Raw genomic sequence first — 17608 nt, forward strand, 5'->3', positions numbered from 1 at the left:
TTTGACCGTTTCTAAGAACTAACATTGTTCAGGATAAAAGCCAGCCTCACCCCGTTAGGTACCATACGCAATGAATTACTAATTGGGTTAATTCCAATAACGAACACCAGAAAGATTAATAAGCATGGGGTGTAGACCCGTTTCTTTTCTTTTCCTTTGTAGTCTCATTTCAATAGGGAAAGGGGAGCTAAACCTATTATTGTGTACAATTTAATAGGACACTTTTTAACTGAGTAGGTATGTAGGTAGGACCACATAATATACTAGGTTGCTTTATGCAAAGTTTTCTCGTATTTTAGGGGGCGGGAAAATGCCTGTTTAACAATTTTCTTGAGCATTGCAAGTCAGAGTCCAAGGATTCATATTTTTCACACAGTGATTTAAAGTGAGTTTTGTTGGTTCTTTTCTTTGACCATATTGTCATTGTCAGGTTCTCCTTTGTGTTCAATTAAATTTCCGATTGCATTTACATGGCTCCTATGATGAAAGGATCGCGTTGTTTTCAGATGCTGTACTATCTAAACAATAATAGCTTAGCAACATGATTAATCATGTGACATGTCACTTTCTTTCAACCTCATAAAGATTAGCGGTATCAGTGGGATTACTGAAGTTACTGAAGAACAAAGTAGGGCTCATACAGCTCCAGGCATGACTCAGTTCACGGTGACTCGGATACAGTAGCGGGCACAAGGTCAATAAACCACACCCACCATTCACTCAGTCCGGTCTCGTTCGTTCAATCCCAAATTCATTCGGTCAACTGCGCGCGCCGCTATCGAACTCGACTTGCCGCCTTTTCATTCTAGTTTTAACCGCACCCCGCGTGTAGACGTATTTATTTTTTAGACGTTTAAATTCAGAACCCAAAATTCAAAAATGGAATTCGTCGGCAAGAAGTACAAAATGACCTCCTCGGAGAACTTCGACGACTTCATGAAGGCTATCGGTGAGTTTTTGGCGTATTTTTTTTAATTCTCCCGGTGGGCTACCTCCCGGAGATCGATGCAGCTCGCCGGCCGGTCCGCGGCGTGCCGGCATTTTTTTCCTCTCATAATCTGCGCGGATTCATTAATTTTTGCTCGCGATGAGCCGGTTGTGTTTTTGTAGTGCACATTTGAATTTATTCGCCGGTTTTTGTAGCTTTATCCAGCGTGGCCTAGTCATGGCATGATCCACGCTAGCACGAGAGAAGCAACACGTAGGCGTCTGTAACTTTACTCGCATATTTATGTAGTTAAGTATAGCTTTAACCAATGGTTATCAATTGGAGCATACGAAACCGGTATTTTTCATACAAGGGATTATCGCCCTTGCCTAATCTTTTGACTGAGGATTTGCGATTTCATTATATGTAGTTTAGTAAGAGGGCGTGTGCCACTCCCTCATTCCAGTTTAAAGTGTTCTTTAAAATTCAAAATTTGTTTTTAGTAATAAGGTATGTACATCCAAACATTTTGGTATCGGTGCTGGGTACCTACCAACGAACATTATGGCTATAAATTTTCCAATCTTAAAATATTCTAATAAGTACTTACTTACTTCCCTACACCAGATAGACCATTAGTCCTAGGCTAAGGTTGACTCGTTTGTACATCAACTACATTCTTATCACTTAATTTGAAGGTAGAAACGATTTGTTTTTTAGATGATTCCATGTGTGTTCGCGACATGGTAGGTACTTGATGCTTATTTATTGCGTACATTTATACAGCAGTACTTACCTAAGATTTATTGGTGGTCATTAAAAGAAACATTAACTTATTAAGTAGGTATACCTACTTGGTTAAAGCTGTTACTAGGGTAAACTACGGCCTTCGACAAGAGCCCATGAAAAAAAAGCTTCCACTGAAAATGGTAGGACAATCTGTTCGTCATGCTAATTCATACGCTTAGAACCTAGTTACCTCCTAATACCTTTTAGATAGAATCTAGCCATTCTCTATACTTACGTACGTATTATATTTCTTGACAGTATTGTAATTCCATCCAACCCATATTGGTATAGAATTTTGACGTGTGGCAAATATTTGAACAAGATATTATCTAAAGTCAATATTGGTTTCACAGGTTTAGGGAACTATTTGCCGCTATCGAAGGGGTGATACTATACGTGATTGAAATTCATTATGAATGATATTAGGATAAGGAAGCTTTGGAAATCAGAGTGCAATCAATACTTTGGGGTATGCTTTTTATGAACAAATGCTGGAGTCAAACCAGCAATCTCACAATTGGGAAGACAGAAGTGCTTTCTGGCCATTTTTATCCGGATTCGAATCCAAAACTGCGGACACGCCAATCTACAAGACCTAGGTAAAAAAATGAGACCTGATGAAGGCCAATGATCTCGAAATAAGAGTAGCAAAACACTGGAGGAAGTTAGCTTAGTGCATTTACACGATAGAAGAAGAAGGTAAAAAAATAAATTACTTACTTGAAATGGAAACCAAACATATTTTACATCTAAAAGGTAGATATTGTGGAGCATGATTGCATCCCGGTACATGGTAGAATATTATTACGTTCGTGTCTTATATGATAAATAAACAAGACTACTTATCTATATTTATTGTTATACAGCTAGGCTAAGGAAACATATAATGAGTTTATTAGCAGCAGTTTAGGTATACCTAACAAAATATTTTCCAGTCATAACAATGTATCACTTAACTTTATCTACCTTATTGTGTCTCGTCTTGAACTTCAAGGCAGTGAATGTGAATAGCCAACCTTTGACACGACATTTTGTATTGGTATTATTAACGAATCGGAGCCAACGGAGGTAACAATACTTAATACTTGTATACCGCTGTAAGTTTTACTTAGTATTCGCATATACTAATATTAGTTTATTAGTCTATGGTATTTGGTTCAAAGTAAGCGAATAGATAGATAAGTTTTTAATTAGTTAATTACTGAAAATAAATAACAGTAGGTGCGCTGCAAAACCTGTTAAGAATATTAATTTTATAATCAGATTTTCACTGCAGCTAAAGTATGCAAAATTTAAGTTGCCGTTTTTTATATGGTTTTACGTCTATGACTTTATTAATGGTCTAGTTATTACGTGGTTATTACCATACGATACGAAGACGTATACTTAATGTATTTTTCTTACTTGACTTTTTATTTGAATTAATTTAAAAACTACGTTATAAAATAAAACATAATGGCAAATGAAATACTTAAAAGCTAAAATGATTGATTTCGTAATGAAACCAGCATTTATTTTGGCTGTAGTATTTTGATTAAAAAGACGCACAAAGATTACCTTTTGTGCCAAATAAGAATGAATACAGTATAACTAACTGTCCGGGATATCAATAAATAATAACAAGTGAATGAATGAACGATATGTAGAATTCGCTCTGGAATTTGAACGAACAAAGAGCACCCTTTAGGGTGCTTTTCCACCAGAGATGTGCTATGCAGCTATGCTGCGAAGATGTGATATCTACGCTACGAAAATATGTGACCGTTTCCACCAATACTACGCTAGGTAGCTGTGCGAGGAAGATGCGCTACGAAGATGCGCCGCCGCAAAGTAGCTGTGCGAGAAAGATGCGCATCTCGAGCTATGCTATGTATCGATAGTAGGGAAACGAGGTCTGCTCTGCACATACATAGCTACACCACTCGCGATGGTCCATAGCACATATCCATAGCACGCATCCATAGCACACATCCATAGCACGCATCATTCCATACAAAAAACATATCTTAGTTGAATCCGTTTCCACCAGTGCTAAGCTCTGTGCACCAATTAATATGATTGGTGGATATCAAACGCATCCATAGCATCGTAGCATAGCACATCTCTGGTGGAAAAGCACCCTTACAGTGCCAGTGCCCAGTACATAACAGTTTGTTATTTCGGTAAATTAGGTATTGATAAACAATAAAAGTGTTTATATCTTCAGACTCCTTTATTATACATACATATCAAGTAGATTAATACATAATCATAATTCAAAATGTAAGTCCTAACAAAGTTTTTAAATATTTAAAAAAGTTCGAAAAGTTGTTTTTATACCTGAAGTCTACTTACAAGTAGGTACATACTTACTTACATATCTATACTTACTCACATAGATAATAGATAACTATACTTTCGAAGTAAGAAATTATCATGTTTTGGTATGTATACGTTTTTGCATAATTAAAGTAAAAATTAGTTAAGTACTTAAATGTTAATTTTCCAACGAAATCCTTGGACTTCGTTCCTATACAGACAGTATGGCTACTTGCCAGTTAGCACTAATGAAGTCTAGAACTCTAGGGCGCCTACCGGCAGACTAATATTTTAAATAATCCAGGAGACTTACTCTAGCTTGACAAAATACGGACTAACGAAAGTGCGTAGTATTTTCGCGTGAGTCTTTTGGAAAATTTCGATTTGCTATTTTTTATCAATATTTAGTTTATCAAAAGTTGATAAATAAACCAAATTAGGTACCCACCACATGTACCTTTGATACCTTTAGATAAAAATGCTTTGAAGCCACCGCCGAAATTATCTTTAATTTTATTACAGTGGGCAAACTTTTTCACTTATCAGTAGGTACCTATACCAGGTTTTATGTACCCATATAGGTAGGTACATACCTACCTATAAATTATAATGATTAATCAGTAGAGATCATAAATATAGGGACTAAATGCATTAGCAATGTACTCGTATGATGTAACCATGTTAGTCATAAACACATAACTCGTAATCAGAAGTCATACCGCATCGCATTGCAACCGAAGATTGTATACAATACATATATGTATATTAATTAAAATATTTTTTTCTAATAATACCTTTACCTAAGTAAAACTATGTACCTAATAATATATACTTAGGTACATTTCATATTTAACAGTTTGAGAGTTTTTATGATAAAATTACATAAGCAACACTATAGTATACGTATCTTTTGTTACTTTGTCTTGTTATTTATTTTAGTGTAACTAAACTAATTTACTAATTGAGTAGTACATAAAATCGTCCACCAACCCGCACTTGGCCAGCGTGGTGGACTAAGCCTCAACCTCAACCCTTCCTTCATTGGAAAGAGACCCGTGCCCCCGCAGTGGGGTCGTGATACTCGTGATGGGCCGTGATGATAGGCTATTGCTTGTGCTATACGGTGCTATGCAAAGTTTGATTGTGTTAGTTAGTAATAAATTCATAAGTTTGTGTTGTACAAATGGCACAACCCGGGGTTTGCCCCCTCCTACCCCTTTACTAGGGTTCCTAGAACTCATTTAGAACCTAGGGTAGCGTGCTCGATTATTATAATTACTATAGGTACTACGATACCATCTGCATACATATATAATGACACACTACACCGCGATCAACACAATACAGGTCAATATTAATAATGGTAGGTATCTTGTTTTATCCAATGCACGCAATCGCAAGATAATTTACTTACATACACACAACACGGCGGGTAGTTAAGCTATTTATTTTCAATCAAGTATAATGTATGAAAATATATTTTTTTTGTTATACAAGTATTCTAGATCTAGACGGTGAGTGCTTAGGATAGGATGTCAACGTTTCAGGGTCATAAGCGTGTGAAATTGAGTACCGTCTCTTACCCCAGAATTAGCTACCAGCAGGACTTTACAGACCTATTTATGATTTATGAATAGGCTCAAAAGTGCCGCTTCAATTCAACGATAAAAACTCAATTCAAACTCCCAATGAGAGTTCAATTCATTCACTGAATACTAATAGCAATAACGCACAAAGCAAGGGGCATCCTTCGCGTCTATTGACTCATTCAATATTAATTAAGGATCCCATGGGAAGAGCCCCGCATAGCTCTGCAAATAAGCAACGGTATCTTACACTCTGCTAGTTACTGGCATGCTAGCAAGTGTCCGAGCAAAATGGATACTTTCAGTTGTTTTTAACCTTCTTTTAACGGGCCGGTGACATCTTTGCCCTGCCATTGAGTAACCCGAGTTCGCGTTGTTCTTATGGTGTAGGGTGTATTAAATGATTAGCCGGTAACATTAGCGTCAGTCCAGGGTGTGTCGGTTATATATTTGATGAAGTTGAACGTCATTCGGGGGGACAACGTTTGTGAAATCCGGAAGTTTACTATTTTGTCTTCAGCAGAGTTCTGTAACTTGGGGTGACCTTGCTAAATATTATTATTTTAGAATTTTACTCAATTTAGTATCATTAATACTTTATAACCATTTGGCTTCCTATTAATTGTAACTTCTCGTCACGACTTGCAAAAGGGTGCCGGTAAAGATTAACAACATTCACATCCATTGGCATGCGTCGGGAAAGGCCTACATCCAGCACTTGACTCTTGTCTTGTGTGTCTTGTAGGATGAGAAAGATTACTTCTTCCTACGGTATAGGCAAGTGGCACAGTGTGAGTCGGCGCGGCTGTGCGCGGGCGCAGGCCGGTGCAATTGTCGTAAAATGGTCGACAATCAGCCTCAATTGTCGTCAATAACATAGATACACCGCCGTCTGCATCTTATCCAACATAACTATGTACTTATGTGTATACATTAGTGATGTAACGAATATTCGCATTCGCATTCGCATTCGCGAATATTCGCACTTTTTTAGATATTCGCATTCGCATTCGCATTCGCAAAATTTTGTGCGAATGTTTTGCGAATATCAGCACGAAAAAACTATTAAAAACTATTTGAAAATAGTGGTAGTAGGTTAACAAAATTAAAATCCATTCGTCTATAACCATTTTATTACAAGTTACCCTCTTAATCACATTACCAGTGTTGCTTTATCATTTGGTATTATTTATTTACTTTGGGTAACGAAACTTTAGATTTATAAGCAGTTAGTTTCATAATACATTCATAAACATTAATACAGTTTTCCAAAATTGATAATGCGCATAGAAATCTTCGTAATTGTTCCGCAACGGTCGTATTCCCGTCAGCGTCAGGAGAATACTCCTGAAAATATGATTCGATAATTCATAATATTAAAATGTACCTCGAAAATGTTACAGTACTTTTGTAAGTGTACTGAAGCTGGTGTAAAGATGGATGAAAGAAAGTTTCAATAACACAACGTTTATATTAGATGAAGAAAAAATGGATTTTAAACACAGGTTTTCATTAAAATATTAAAAACTCAGTTCAAAAGTATTTACATTATCATTTCACAATAATATTACAATTACAAACTTGCCCCCTTATTCATAAAAAAGTTACTGGATGCTTTCTTCATTAGCTAATGAACTGTTTTGTCACTCTCAGACGGAGAACAATTTGTTCTTTGACAGAGAGTGACAAAACAGTTCAATAACGGTTGATCTTTTGGGTGTGGATTTATTGACAAAGTGAAGTCTATCAATGTGAAATATCATTTATTCTTAAATGTGCCTCATAAATAGCGTCGTCAACAATAATTAAAGTTGAAATTAAATTCACATTTGAAAAAAAACCAAGAACGATGTGTAATTCCATCTCTTTATAATTCCACAAAATTGACTGACCAGAGAACTTACGGACCTTGATCGGTGACATCTGCCGACAGCTAGAACTGTTTTCGATTGATACATGATATTGACTCCTATTTCTTTCGAAGAAGGTGCGAAATGCAAGTGCTTTGTTTAAGGCTCTTACGATTCAATACTTCGGGAGTTTCCGGAAATACGAAAGTTTGCGAAGATCTGCATGCGCATTATAAATTTTGGGGAACTGTAAACTCTATAAACAAAAAGCGTATTTTGACAGTATATTGTCAGATCAAGACAGCCATAGATTTAAATACGTTTAAACGTTTCGTGTAAGTCGCCCTCAGAAGTCGCAATGTGTCGTAACAGTTACGGAGCTAAAAAAGCTAAATAAATAAATTGTATCTAACTACTTTAAAAAAAACTGCTAGGTACTAGTATTGCCTAGTCTGATTTTGAATGCGCCTAGAACGGAACGTACCTCGTTCATTACGAGACTTCCAAACCATACAAATGGAGCCAAATTTGATCACAAACTGAATATTCGCATTCGCATTCGCGAATATCGATATCAGATATTCGCATTCGCATTCGCATTCGCGAATGTCCAAAAACACACATTCGTTACATCACTAGTATACATAATAATGAATGAGTTATTTGATGATCAATCGGAAGTATAAGTATTAATGATGGGGTGATCGTATGTTGATTACTGTTTAAACCATTATCATCTGTACACTCCGATAAAATGATCCATGGTATCCTTTTCAAACCATTGCCATTATCATGATGTTTCAGTAAAATTCATCATACATAAAATGTTTGGGTGATTATAACGTAGAAAGTACCTAAATGGTCTCTCAGATGTGTTAGTCCCTGACAGGATGTAGTGGCCTGCCCAGTCCAGTACACAATACAATGTATTCTAATGAACTTGACATTGGAGTGGGCCGGGGAAATGGCCGCTGATTTCAATCTGGACTCCGGTTTAAATTGAACATTACGCAATGCTGTAGGCCTTAAAGCTACATAGTTTTCCCAGTAGGCGAACGATTTCGTTTTTTTAGTCTTGCATTTACGATTCTCCACTACTTATACCAAACTAACTTTAATGTGGACATTGAACTCTAAGATGATCATGTCCGCTCATTTTGATTGCACGATTTGAATTTGATTACATTTAGAATCCTCTTTATTTGTACCGAAACGGAAAAATAAAACCAGTTAAAAAACTTTATAATAAAAACAGTAAGTATAATAATGCTTACTTATATCAATTTCTTCCAGACAATCCTTATTGATTAAAACTTTGAACTAGCTTTATGGCAAATGTGGCAGTGAGCGCTCCTTGAAAAGAGGCTACTTCCAGAAAATCCTAAAGATGATATAAGGTAGAATTCAGAAATAAATATATTAATAGAATAGAATAGAATACTCTTTATTTTGCACCACTAAAGAAAACATTATAATATCACAACTTATAAGTACATATATAAAATAGTACGAAAAAGGCAGTCTTATTACTTAAAGCAATCTCTACCAGACAACCTTTAATATTATTTATTAATATTATTGTCTTAAATTTTCCGTAGTGATTACGGGTATTTCAAATGAATAGAAAACACGAATGCAAGTTGCAACTAATGTTGGCAGCTCTCTGTGTGATGATAATGAACATTGCACTCGCTATATTTATCTCCATTCAAGAGTGAAGTATTCTGAGTAAGTAAACTGATTTAGGATTTAACAAAACTACCTAGGAATCTAGATATTTTTCGGTGTCTGGTTGAATATAATATACTGAATGTATAAATTATAGGGTGCACGAAAGGAGCCTCCTCTAGTGTCTTATCAGCTGTTTCTAATACATATTATGAAGGTACTTATAGTAGGTAAGTACGTTCTTATTCTTCTAAGTGTGACTGACGCTAATATGACTGACCAATCCATTCACCATGGTGACAAATCCTTGCCTACATACATAGCCCCTTGTGTGTCGCCAACACGATAAGGAAGACGGTTGAATTAAGTATCATTTAAGTATAAGCGGGCTTCATAAGGAATTTGTAGTTGATTAATTGAAACTTCTCGGCGGTTCCTGCATGATGTGATATTCAATTGACATGCTCGGATGAATCAATAAAAAAATACCGCCCTATCATTGGTCTGATCTCTGACGTTCTTTCACGCGATTGGCCGGTTTAGTATCGCGTGAAGTCAAGGCTAACGACCGTTGAATTAGAGCAATTTTCCAATTTTTATTTTTAGATTGTATCTATTGTGTGAGATTGATCATGAGAAATGTATCTTTGAATGGAGTGTAATAAAGTAATAAATCACCCTCGATCGACTACGCTTATGTATATATACAATTTAGTGTCTATCATGTGTATGTATCTTATTATAGGTAGTCTGTAAGAAGTATATTATAAATTATATAATTACAGCTGGCTATAAATACCAGAATACTACGTAACGTAACATTAACCTGTTGACGGGAGGATGACTCAAAAAAATCCTGCCAGCAGCCTGGCAATTTTGCAAATAAATAAATAAATAAATATTTTTACTTTGACTCATCGACTCTGCCTTCCTGAACAAAATATAATTCTTAGTCCTTCGGAGTTAGGGCTTGTATTCCTCCACTCCTTTAGCAGAACCTTGAACGAGTCCTTGCATTTCTAACAAACGAAAACCGGTTCAACCGTTTTGTTTTTATATTGAGACCTTATGACGTTAAAGCTACTTAAAACTTTATCTTCAAGAACAGATAATATTCCCCCCCTTGGTGTAATATTTCCACAGATATTTGCTTTGTGGATATAGCACTACCGCATTCCGAGCTAGTGTGACTCTGAAGTCTAGACTAGTCTAGACCCACTCGGGACCCATTCCTAACGGTCCAGCGGCTTCCGTGAATTCTTGCTATCTGATTGGACTTTTTAATGCCTAGACGTCCTAGGAGAAACTAGGTACCTACTCGATACTCTATAGAATATTGTTTTTCGTGAAAGAATGTGCTAAAAAGAATTCTATTTGTTTGGATATTATTATAGAATATAGAAAATAAAATATGGAACAAGATTAGAAGTAGTATAGAATAAGTTCACGTAAGCTACCTTCACACTCGTAAAATGCTGGTCTCGCAACTGTGACTGACCTATCATATCCGTTATTCACTGTATGGAGTTAAGTTCTAATAGTTTGTCGGTCGAGTTGTCATGTTGGCATGCAGGAAGGATTTCCATGTAAGGATATCTGAGTGAATAGATAGATTATATCAACTTATACATCCTTGTATATCCGATATCGGACAAGGTGCCTGGAGCTACCTGCGGCAGTTATCAAAATTATTATCCGCGGATGTCATCATTATTTCCTGGGACCACCATGAGTAGATTCTCTTTTTAGCGAAACCTATATATGCGCTTTTGACACTCAACTGACAATTATTTGTCAACATTGTGATGTCAAATCATTGGTTTTATTTCATCCAGTTGATCCAGTTTCAGGGTTAGATTTAAACTTTGTTTAACAAGTGTTTAAGTATGATGCACTCTTATTTCGGACAAAAATATAAACTGATCTCATCTGTAAACTTTGACGAGTTTATGAAGGCCCTTGGTAATAAAACATTTCTTCTTGTTGGTATCCTATGATCCCCCAGGGCACATGGCAGACACAATAGTTTTCCATTGTCTACAGCAGCCAGTCTCAGCCAAAGGTCTCAGCCAGCTTTACCTACTGATTATGATGATTAGGTGATTCCAACTTCCTGCATCCTTACCGGCGTGATAAATTACGATTCTGATAAATTTCATTGCATTTATTTGATTCAGATATTGAGAAAGAGGTTCTCATGTACAAACTTATAACACATATATAAGTTAACCTTCCCATACCGGTCGATCAAACATACGGTCCCGTCTTACTGTCAATGCCAAACAAATATTGATGATTCTTGCCGGGGTCTGACCTGAATGTATCAATATTGTTGATGTTGAACACATGCTAGCATGGACGTTGGGTAGGGCATTTGATGTACTGCACATTTCATACTGGAGTAATAAAGATCAGACGCCATGCTGCCCCACCCAAGGGGCGTGGCGCAGGCTTCACCCTCCATCCATCAGCTGGAGGTGGTGGAAACACACCTTCTACGTATTTATGTAAACATCTTGCTGGACTATTCTAGTTTACCCCGCCATCACTATCACTCAGCATTTTACCCTACAAACTTAGGAAACTATTCGAAAATGAATATTGCTAAGTAGGTAATTATATATAACAATACAAGGTACAACAAAGTATAGAACCAATGATTAGATACGCTAATAATGAAAGAAATTTTGTCATTTCATGGGCAAAATGGCTGCCTTTTCAGTTTAATTGATACGCACACACAAAAAACAAAAAAAACACGCACTCACGCCTGGTACTAATGAACTCCCTTGCGGGGTAGGCAGAGGTGCATTGCTGCACCCACTTTTCGCCAGTGTGTTATGTTAGTCCCAATGTAATAGGGGGCGGGCCTATGGCCATTTTACGGGCACATCCAAGACCCGAGAACAATTGATACTCATACGCTCTTATGGCTCTTTAGTTATTTAAATGTTACCAAGCACTGTCTATTTCAATCTGAGTCTACCACTAAAAGTCATTTACAATAAGCTAAGCTAACCACAATTGGTCTCCATTTCCAGGCGTGGGTCTGATCACCCGCAAGGCGGCCAACGCCGTGACGCCGACCGTCGAGCTGAAGAAGGACGGAGACAACTTCGTGCTGGTCACCTCCTCCACCTTCAAGACCACCGAGATGAAGTTCAGCCCCGGACAGGAGTTCGACGAGGAGAGGGCTGACGGCGCCAAGGTACGAAATCGAAAGAACGAACGAGCATTTTTGGTTTTTAATAAGTTTCGGTGGTATTAAGCATGCTGATTATCTGACAATGTGCGTTTGGAACCCCAGGCGCGATGCGTGGTATATTCGAGTGAGCCTGGGATAGGAACTCGCTATGAAGTGCTTGGGGAGTTTGCTGGGGACCCAATGTGTAATTTGCATTACATCACGCTGCCTGAGGCAAATTTCTCGCTTCTGCGAGTGTCGCTGAAGCTATCAATGCGATAATTAAATTATCGCTATGTGGTTGCCGAAATAGTTTGGACCTTTGCTTGTAATACTGTCGATGTTGCCGTCAGTTGAAAATTAATTCAGTTCTTATAGCTATGTATGTGAACTGTTTGACAGTGGTTCATATTTATAATCATGAATATACTTACTATCTTTTTACTATCTTATATAGTTTAGGTTCACCTTCTATAAATTTCTTGATAAATGCACTACAGATTGCCCACTTTGTTGAGATAGGTTAGTTGACTGATAGGGAAATCTATAAATAATACCTTCACATGTAATCGATCATATGATATAGTAAACACCATTGCGTCTTACATGCATTATGTAAAAGCAATCGGATATTTTGTCACCTATAAAGATTACTTATTAAAGATACTTACTTTGTTTCTCGATGTAAAACATTCGAGTCATTAGATAAGCAATATACAGGAAACTAGAAGTCGCCGGGTGAGAGACGGGTCGACGCATTTCGACTTTGCACCTCGCCCGATATGTTACGTGTTTCGACTTTGTACGTAGGTTATTTTCCGTGTAGGAAACTATTATGTTACAACCACAGCGAAAGAAAATTATGCGGTTTTGAGTCAACTGTTTATAAAATTAGCACGCCGGTTTTACAGTCAGACGTGACGCGTTTAATAAATATACAATAAGTAAGTTTGTTGTGATACAGCTGTTATCTCTTTAAATGGTTATTTAAATATAAATTTTACGGCGAAATTTTCTGTTGACAAATTAGTTGTTTTTTCTTACGTAAAACCAAAAACTAGAATTTCTCATCTTTAAATCTAGTAATTAGTAGATGTACTTATGTGGCGTAAATATTCTGCCGTTCTTAATTTGTTTAAATTCACGTGTCGCATACAGGCTGGCTAACCCCGTCTGTACATAGTGAAAACGATGTTATTTAAACAGCCTTTCCTTTGTGTATTTGCTGCAAACCATGACACACAGGTTATCGCCAGGGAAGAATGGTTGTTTGTATTAGGCAGTATGATACAACATGTTGTGATGTAATTTTACATAGAAGCTATTGTTATCGGAGTGATAATATCATTTAGAGCTAACCGGCTAGCCGTACAAACATGAATATAAAACAGTAGGTATATTATGTATATGATGGAAAGTAGTGCTTATAGGTATTTATGTATTTCATCATCATCATCATCAGCCTTCTATCGCCCACTGTTGGGTATAGGCCTCCTTATTTGTACCCCAATTCTTTCGGTCCTGGGCCGCACTGGTCCACTGCTTCCCCGCAACCTCGCAGATGTCATCGGACCATCTTATGTATTTAGTACATACCAATTAACATAATTAACAGGTTACCTTCTTGCCTTGATCATATTATTACATTAGTCTAATTAACATGACGTGTGTAAGTACAAAATTAATGCAGTTTTCATAACTTTCAGCTGCTACCCACCAGCAGCTATCAATTTCTCTCTTTCCAACTTCTATATCTGTTCACGTAATAGCTATAACAGTAGCACCCACAAGCAGCTATCCATCTCTTTCTAACTCCTCTGTTAACCGTTACCTCTATGTTTGTCCAGGTGAGGAGCTATCCATCTCTCTCTTTCCAACTCACCTGCTAACCGCCTCCTCCATCTCTTTCTAGGTGAAGTCGGTGTGCACCTTCGAAGGCAACACGCTGAAGCAGGTGCAGAAGGCACAGGATGGCTCGGAGGTCACCTACGTGCGGGAGTTCGGGCCTGAAGAGATGAAAGCCGTAAGTAACAGTTAACAGTTCAATCTTGCATAATCATCAGCCAATAATTATCCACTGCTGGACATAGGCCTCTTCCAAGGAGCGCCACAACACTCGTTCCTCGGCCTTCCTCATCCATCCAGTACCGGCCACCCGCCAAAGGTCGTCGGTCTAGCGGGTATTCTTGTATTTCATTGCAATAAAGCCATTGAGATGTTTAGTACATACATTATACAATGACAACAGCAACAGAACTTGGAATATGATTCCACTAATATCTAGATATGCAGCTTTCCTCACCATTTTTTCTTTCACCGTAAGAGCAATAATATTATAGTTATCGGTAGGTTATGTCATCGCCGGGATTCGACCCCCTTTTTCTGGCGTGAGAAGACTGAGAAGCGGGCGCTTACTGCCTGACCTACTATACCCGCCTGATCCCCATTTCAGCTTGTAGTTTTTATAAGCTATATTTTACTTGGTCAGATACACGTCAGATAGATAACACTTATTTAATTTGTTTCCAGGTGATGACCACCAAGGATGTGACCTGCACGCGAGTGTACAAGGCCCAGTAAACTGCCCCAAGACTGCGGGCCACCGCCCTATTCTATCTCCTATTACTATATAGCACAAGTATCATTATTAAACTATAAATTATATTTTTATTTAGGGTTTGAGTGCTAGTTAGAATGGTTTACGATTCGTTCGTAAATGGAAATTTATAAATACCATCTTGATTGTAGTTAGGTTCCTATACATTGATTGTATGTTTGTAAGATCGAGGGTACGTAAGTGTTTGCGCAGGAATGAAAGCCCTTTAGCTGTTGTATAAGTTTTTCAGTGCATATTTAAATAAATATGGTTTTGTAATTTGTTGTTTTAATTTCATTTACTAGAGTATTTTTTCACGTAATCTTAAAGCAGCGCTGAGTTAGGTCAGTCAGTGCTTTCGGCTGATTAACTAGGATTTCTTTTGTAGAGCGATATTTTTGACAAAAAAATATAACATAAGTAGGTACTTACTTATATAATTTTTTGTGTCGGTGCGCGCTGGGAAATTATACCTATGAAAAGCGCGATTCAAAGATCGGGCACGCTACAAAAAAACGTAGTGCGCGCATGACCTAGGCAGGTTGGGCACGGCTACCGAAGATTTCACATCCCTACAAAGTATCATTTAGAGAATTTGTTAGTTTTTATCGTCTACGCGCTAAGAATAACTCCTCGAGAGCCCCCTATCTAGGCAGAACCGACAATTTTGTTTTCTAGGTTCCTAGGTCTCTAGACTAGAATAAAAGACTTTATGCTTTGGGATGGGATGGTCGTCTTAAAACAGTCCCAGAAGTGAAGCTGATGATGCTAATAATAACTTATTCAGGTAAAAAACGAATGACAGCTTACAATATTACGACTTTTAAGTACAGGATCCGATAATGGTTAGCTTCTGGGACCTACAGAGGACACTGCACCTGTGCGAGGTCCACCGTTGTGGTAGGTAGGTATATTGGTTTATCTGATGTTTTATTCTTATGTGAATGTTAATAATATAATACTATGATATTGGCAACCGTGTCAATATTCGGCCTGGCATCAAACCTGGGACCCCCGGCTAGGGTTTCGTTCCCGTGTTCCCGGGAATTCCCGGGAAATATGTCATTCCCGAAACCGGGAAAAAAAATATAATTCCCGGGAATTCCCGGGTATAATTTTTTATCGATTCTATGCTATATTTTCATCTTTATTTATCTGTTTCTCCTACCTAAAACCGAAAAAAATTTCGGCTTTTACATATGTGACCAAAGAGTATGTAAAAGCTAACGGTAGTGTGACGCCAGTCATATTTTTTACCCGACTGCCGAAGGAGGAGGGTAATGTTTTTCGATTGTATGTATGTATGTATGTATGTTTGTCTGTTTCTTTGTTCCCTCCTGTAGCCTAAACGGCTTGATAGATTTTGATGTATGAGGTATCGTTAGAATGATGGCACGATGACGTTACATTAAAATGTACATAGCGCCCTCTAGAGGACATAACGTGATGATTGAATAAATAATATTTTTACAACTATACCGTGTGGGGTATCAAATGAATGGGCTTGATTCGCAAATTCCAAAGATATGCATATTGTAGGTATTTAAATAACAACACCGAAATTATTGAAATAAAAAATGTTCATGAACTAAAAGCCGACTACTGACGTAAAATTTCATGAAATAAAAACAACTAAAAAGTTACAAATAAAAAAATATAATTATAAACAAACAAAATACCCGACTGCACGCTAAAAAGGTGAAACAAGTCCCAATGTTAATGGAAAGTATCGCAGGCGGGGACTCCGGGGACCAACTTGACCGCCACACAAGGCCGTTTTCTAAGTAACATTCAGCTAAATGGTGAAACCTCCGGTGGTCCCCGCCCACGATACTTTCCATTAACATTGGGACTTGTTTTCACCTTTTTAGCGTGCAGTCGGGTTTTTGTTTGTTTATAATTACCTATATATTTTTTTATGTCCCGGTTTTGTGTCCGCGTTTATTTTTATAGAATTACTAACGCAGAGAAAAAACTAAAATAAGAAGTAGGTTGAGCGATAAATCGCTGAAAGAATTAAATTTTTCTAAAACATTGCCTCAAGTGTAATTAATTTTGAATAATATTATTTTCAAACTGTTAATCATAATACCTTTGGGGCCGTCCATTAATCACGTGAGGTAGTTTTTCTCATTTTTTGACCCCCCCCTCCCCCCTGGTGATATTTGGTGAGGTTTGGGACCAACCCCCCCTCCCCCCCCTGGATCACGTGTATTTTTTTGGAAGTCTATGTAAAGGCAATTTTTGACTAGAAAAAATATAGGTCATACTACAAATCGTTAAAATTTTTGCGCCGTCCAAAATATCGGTTCAGAAATACCTAATTTTTACATAAAATTAATACACGTGATGTCTAACGAGAACCCCCCCTCCCCCCTCGTGATGTTTCGTGAGGTTTTCAGTACCCCCTCCCCCCCCCCCCCTTTGAGCCTCACGTGATTAATGGACGGCCCCTTTGGTTTAATTTACAATTAAGAAAAACAAATAATTTTGCATGTAAAACAAATCATTATAATTTTGGTTGTTAATTTATCTGACTGTTGCTTTTTTCTACCTATACGAGTAATAAAAGTAAGAGTTATAAAAGTATATTTTATTTAATTGTTAGTGAATAAGTCCAAGTCAAACCACTATTTGCTGACAGAAGTAACGTTTAATCGTATCAAGCACAAAGTCATTAAAACCAAAGAAATCTTAACACCGCGATGT

The 17608-nt window shown here is 37.3% G+C and overlaps 1 protein-coding gene across 2 annotated transcripts; it reads left to right on the forward strand.

Annotated features, from left to right (window-relative positions):
* Positions 1-781: 781 nt before the first annotated feature.
* LOC119693835 (sodium/calcium exchanger regulatory protein 1) lies at positions 782-15178 on the forward strand. 2 transcript variants are annotated; one of them, XM_038118569.2, is made up of 4 exons: positions 782-949; positions 12161-12327; positions 14216-14326; positions 14833-15178. In XM_038118569.2, the coding sequence occupies exons 1-4, from the start codon at positions 880-882 to the stop codon at positions 14881-14883; spliced, it is 399 nt and encodes a 132-aa protein (XP_037974497.1). In that variant the 5' UTR covers positions 782-879; the 3' UTR covers positions 14884-15178. The 2 variants fall into 2 exon arrangements, with proteins under 2 accessions (XP_037974497.1, XP_037974496.1); XM_038118568.2 differs by lacking the exon at positions 782-949 and adding an exon at positions 10991-11081.
* The last annotated feature ends 2430 nt before the right edge of the window (positions 15179-17608 follow it).

The sequence above is a fragment of the Plutella xylostella genome, chromosome 16 (genome assembly GCF_932276165.1).
Source record: "Plutella xylostella chromosome 16, ilPluXylo3.1, whole genome shotgun sequence".
NCBI lineage: Eukaryota > Metazoa > Arthropoda > Insecta > Lepidoptera > Plutellidae > Plutella > Plutella xylostella.

Excerpts from the sequence above, each read along its gene's own strand:
- LOC119693835 (XM_038118568.2), top strand. The coding sequence starts at position 11,006 with ATGATGCACTCTTATTTCGGACAAAAATATAAACTGATCTCATCTGTA. Across the intron at positions 11,082-12,160 it reads CGAGTTTATGAAGGCCCTTG|GCGTGGGTCTGATCACCCGC; the intron begins GTAATAAAACAT and ends CTCCATTTCCAG. Across the intron at positions 14,327-14,832 it reads GGCCTGAAGAGATGAAAGCC|GTGATGACCACCAAGGATGT; the intron begins GTAAGTAACAGT and ends ATTTGTTTCCAG.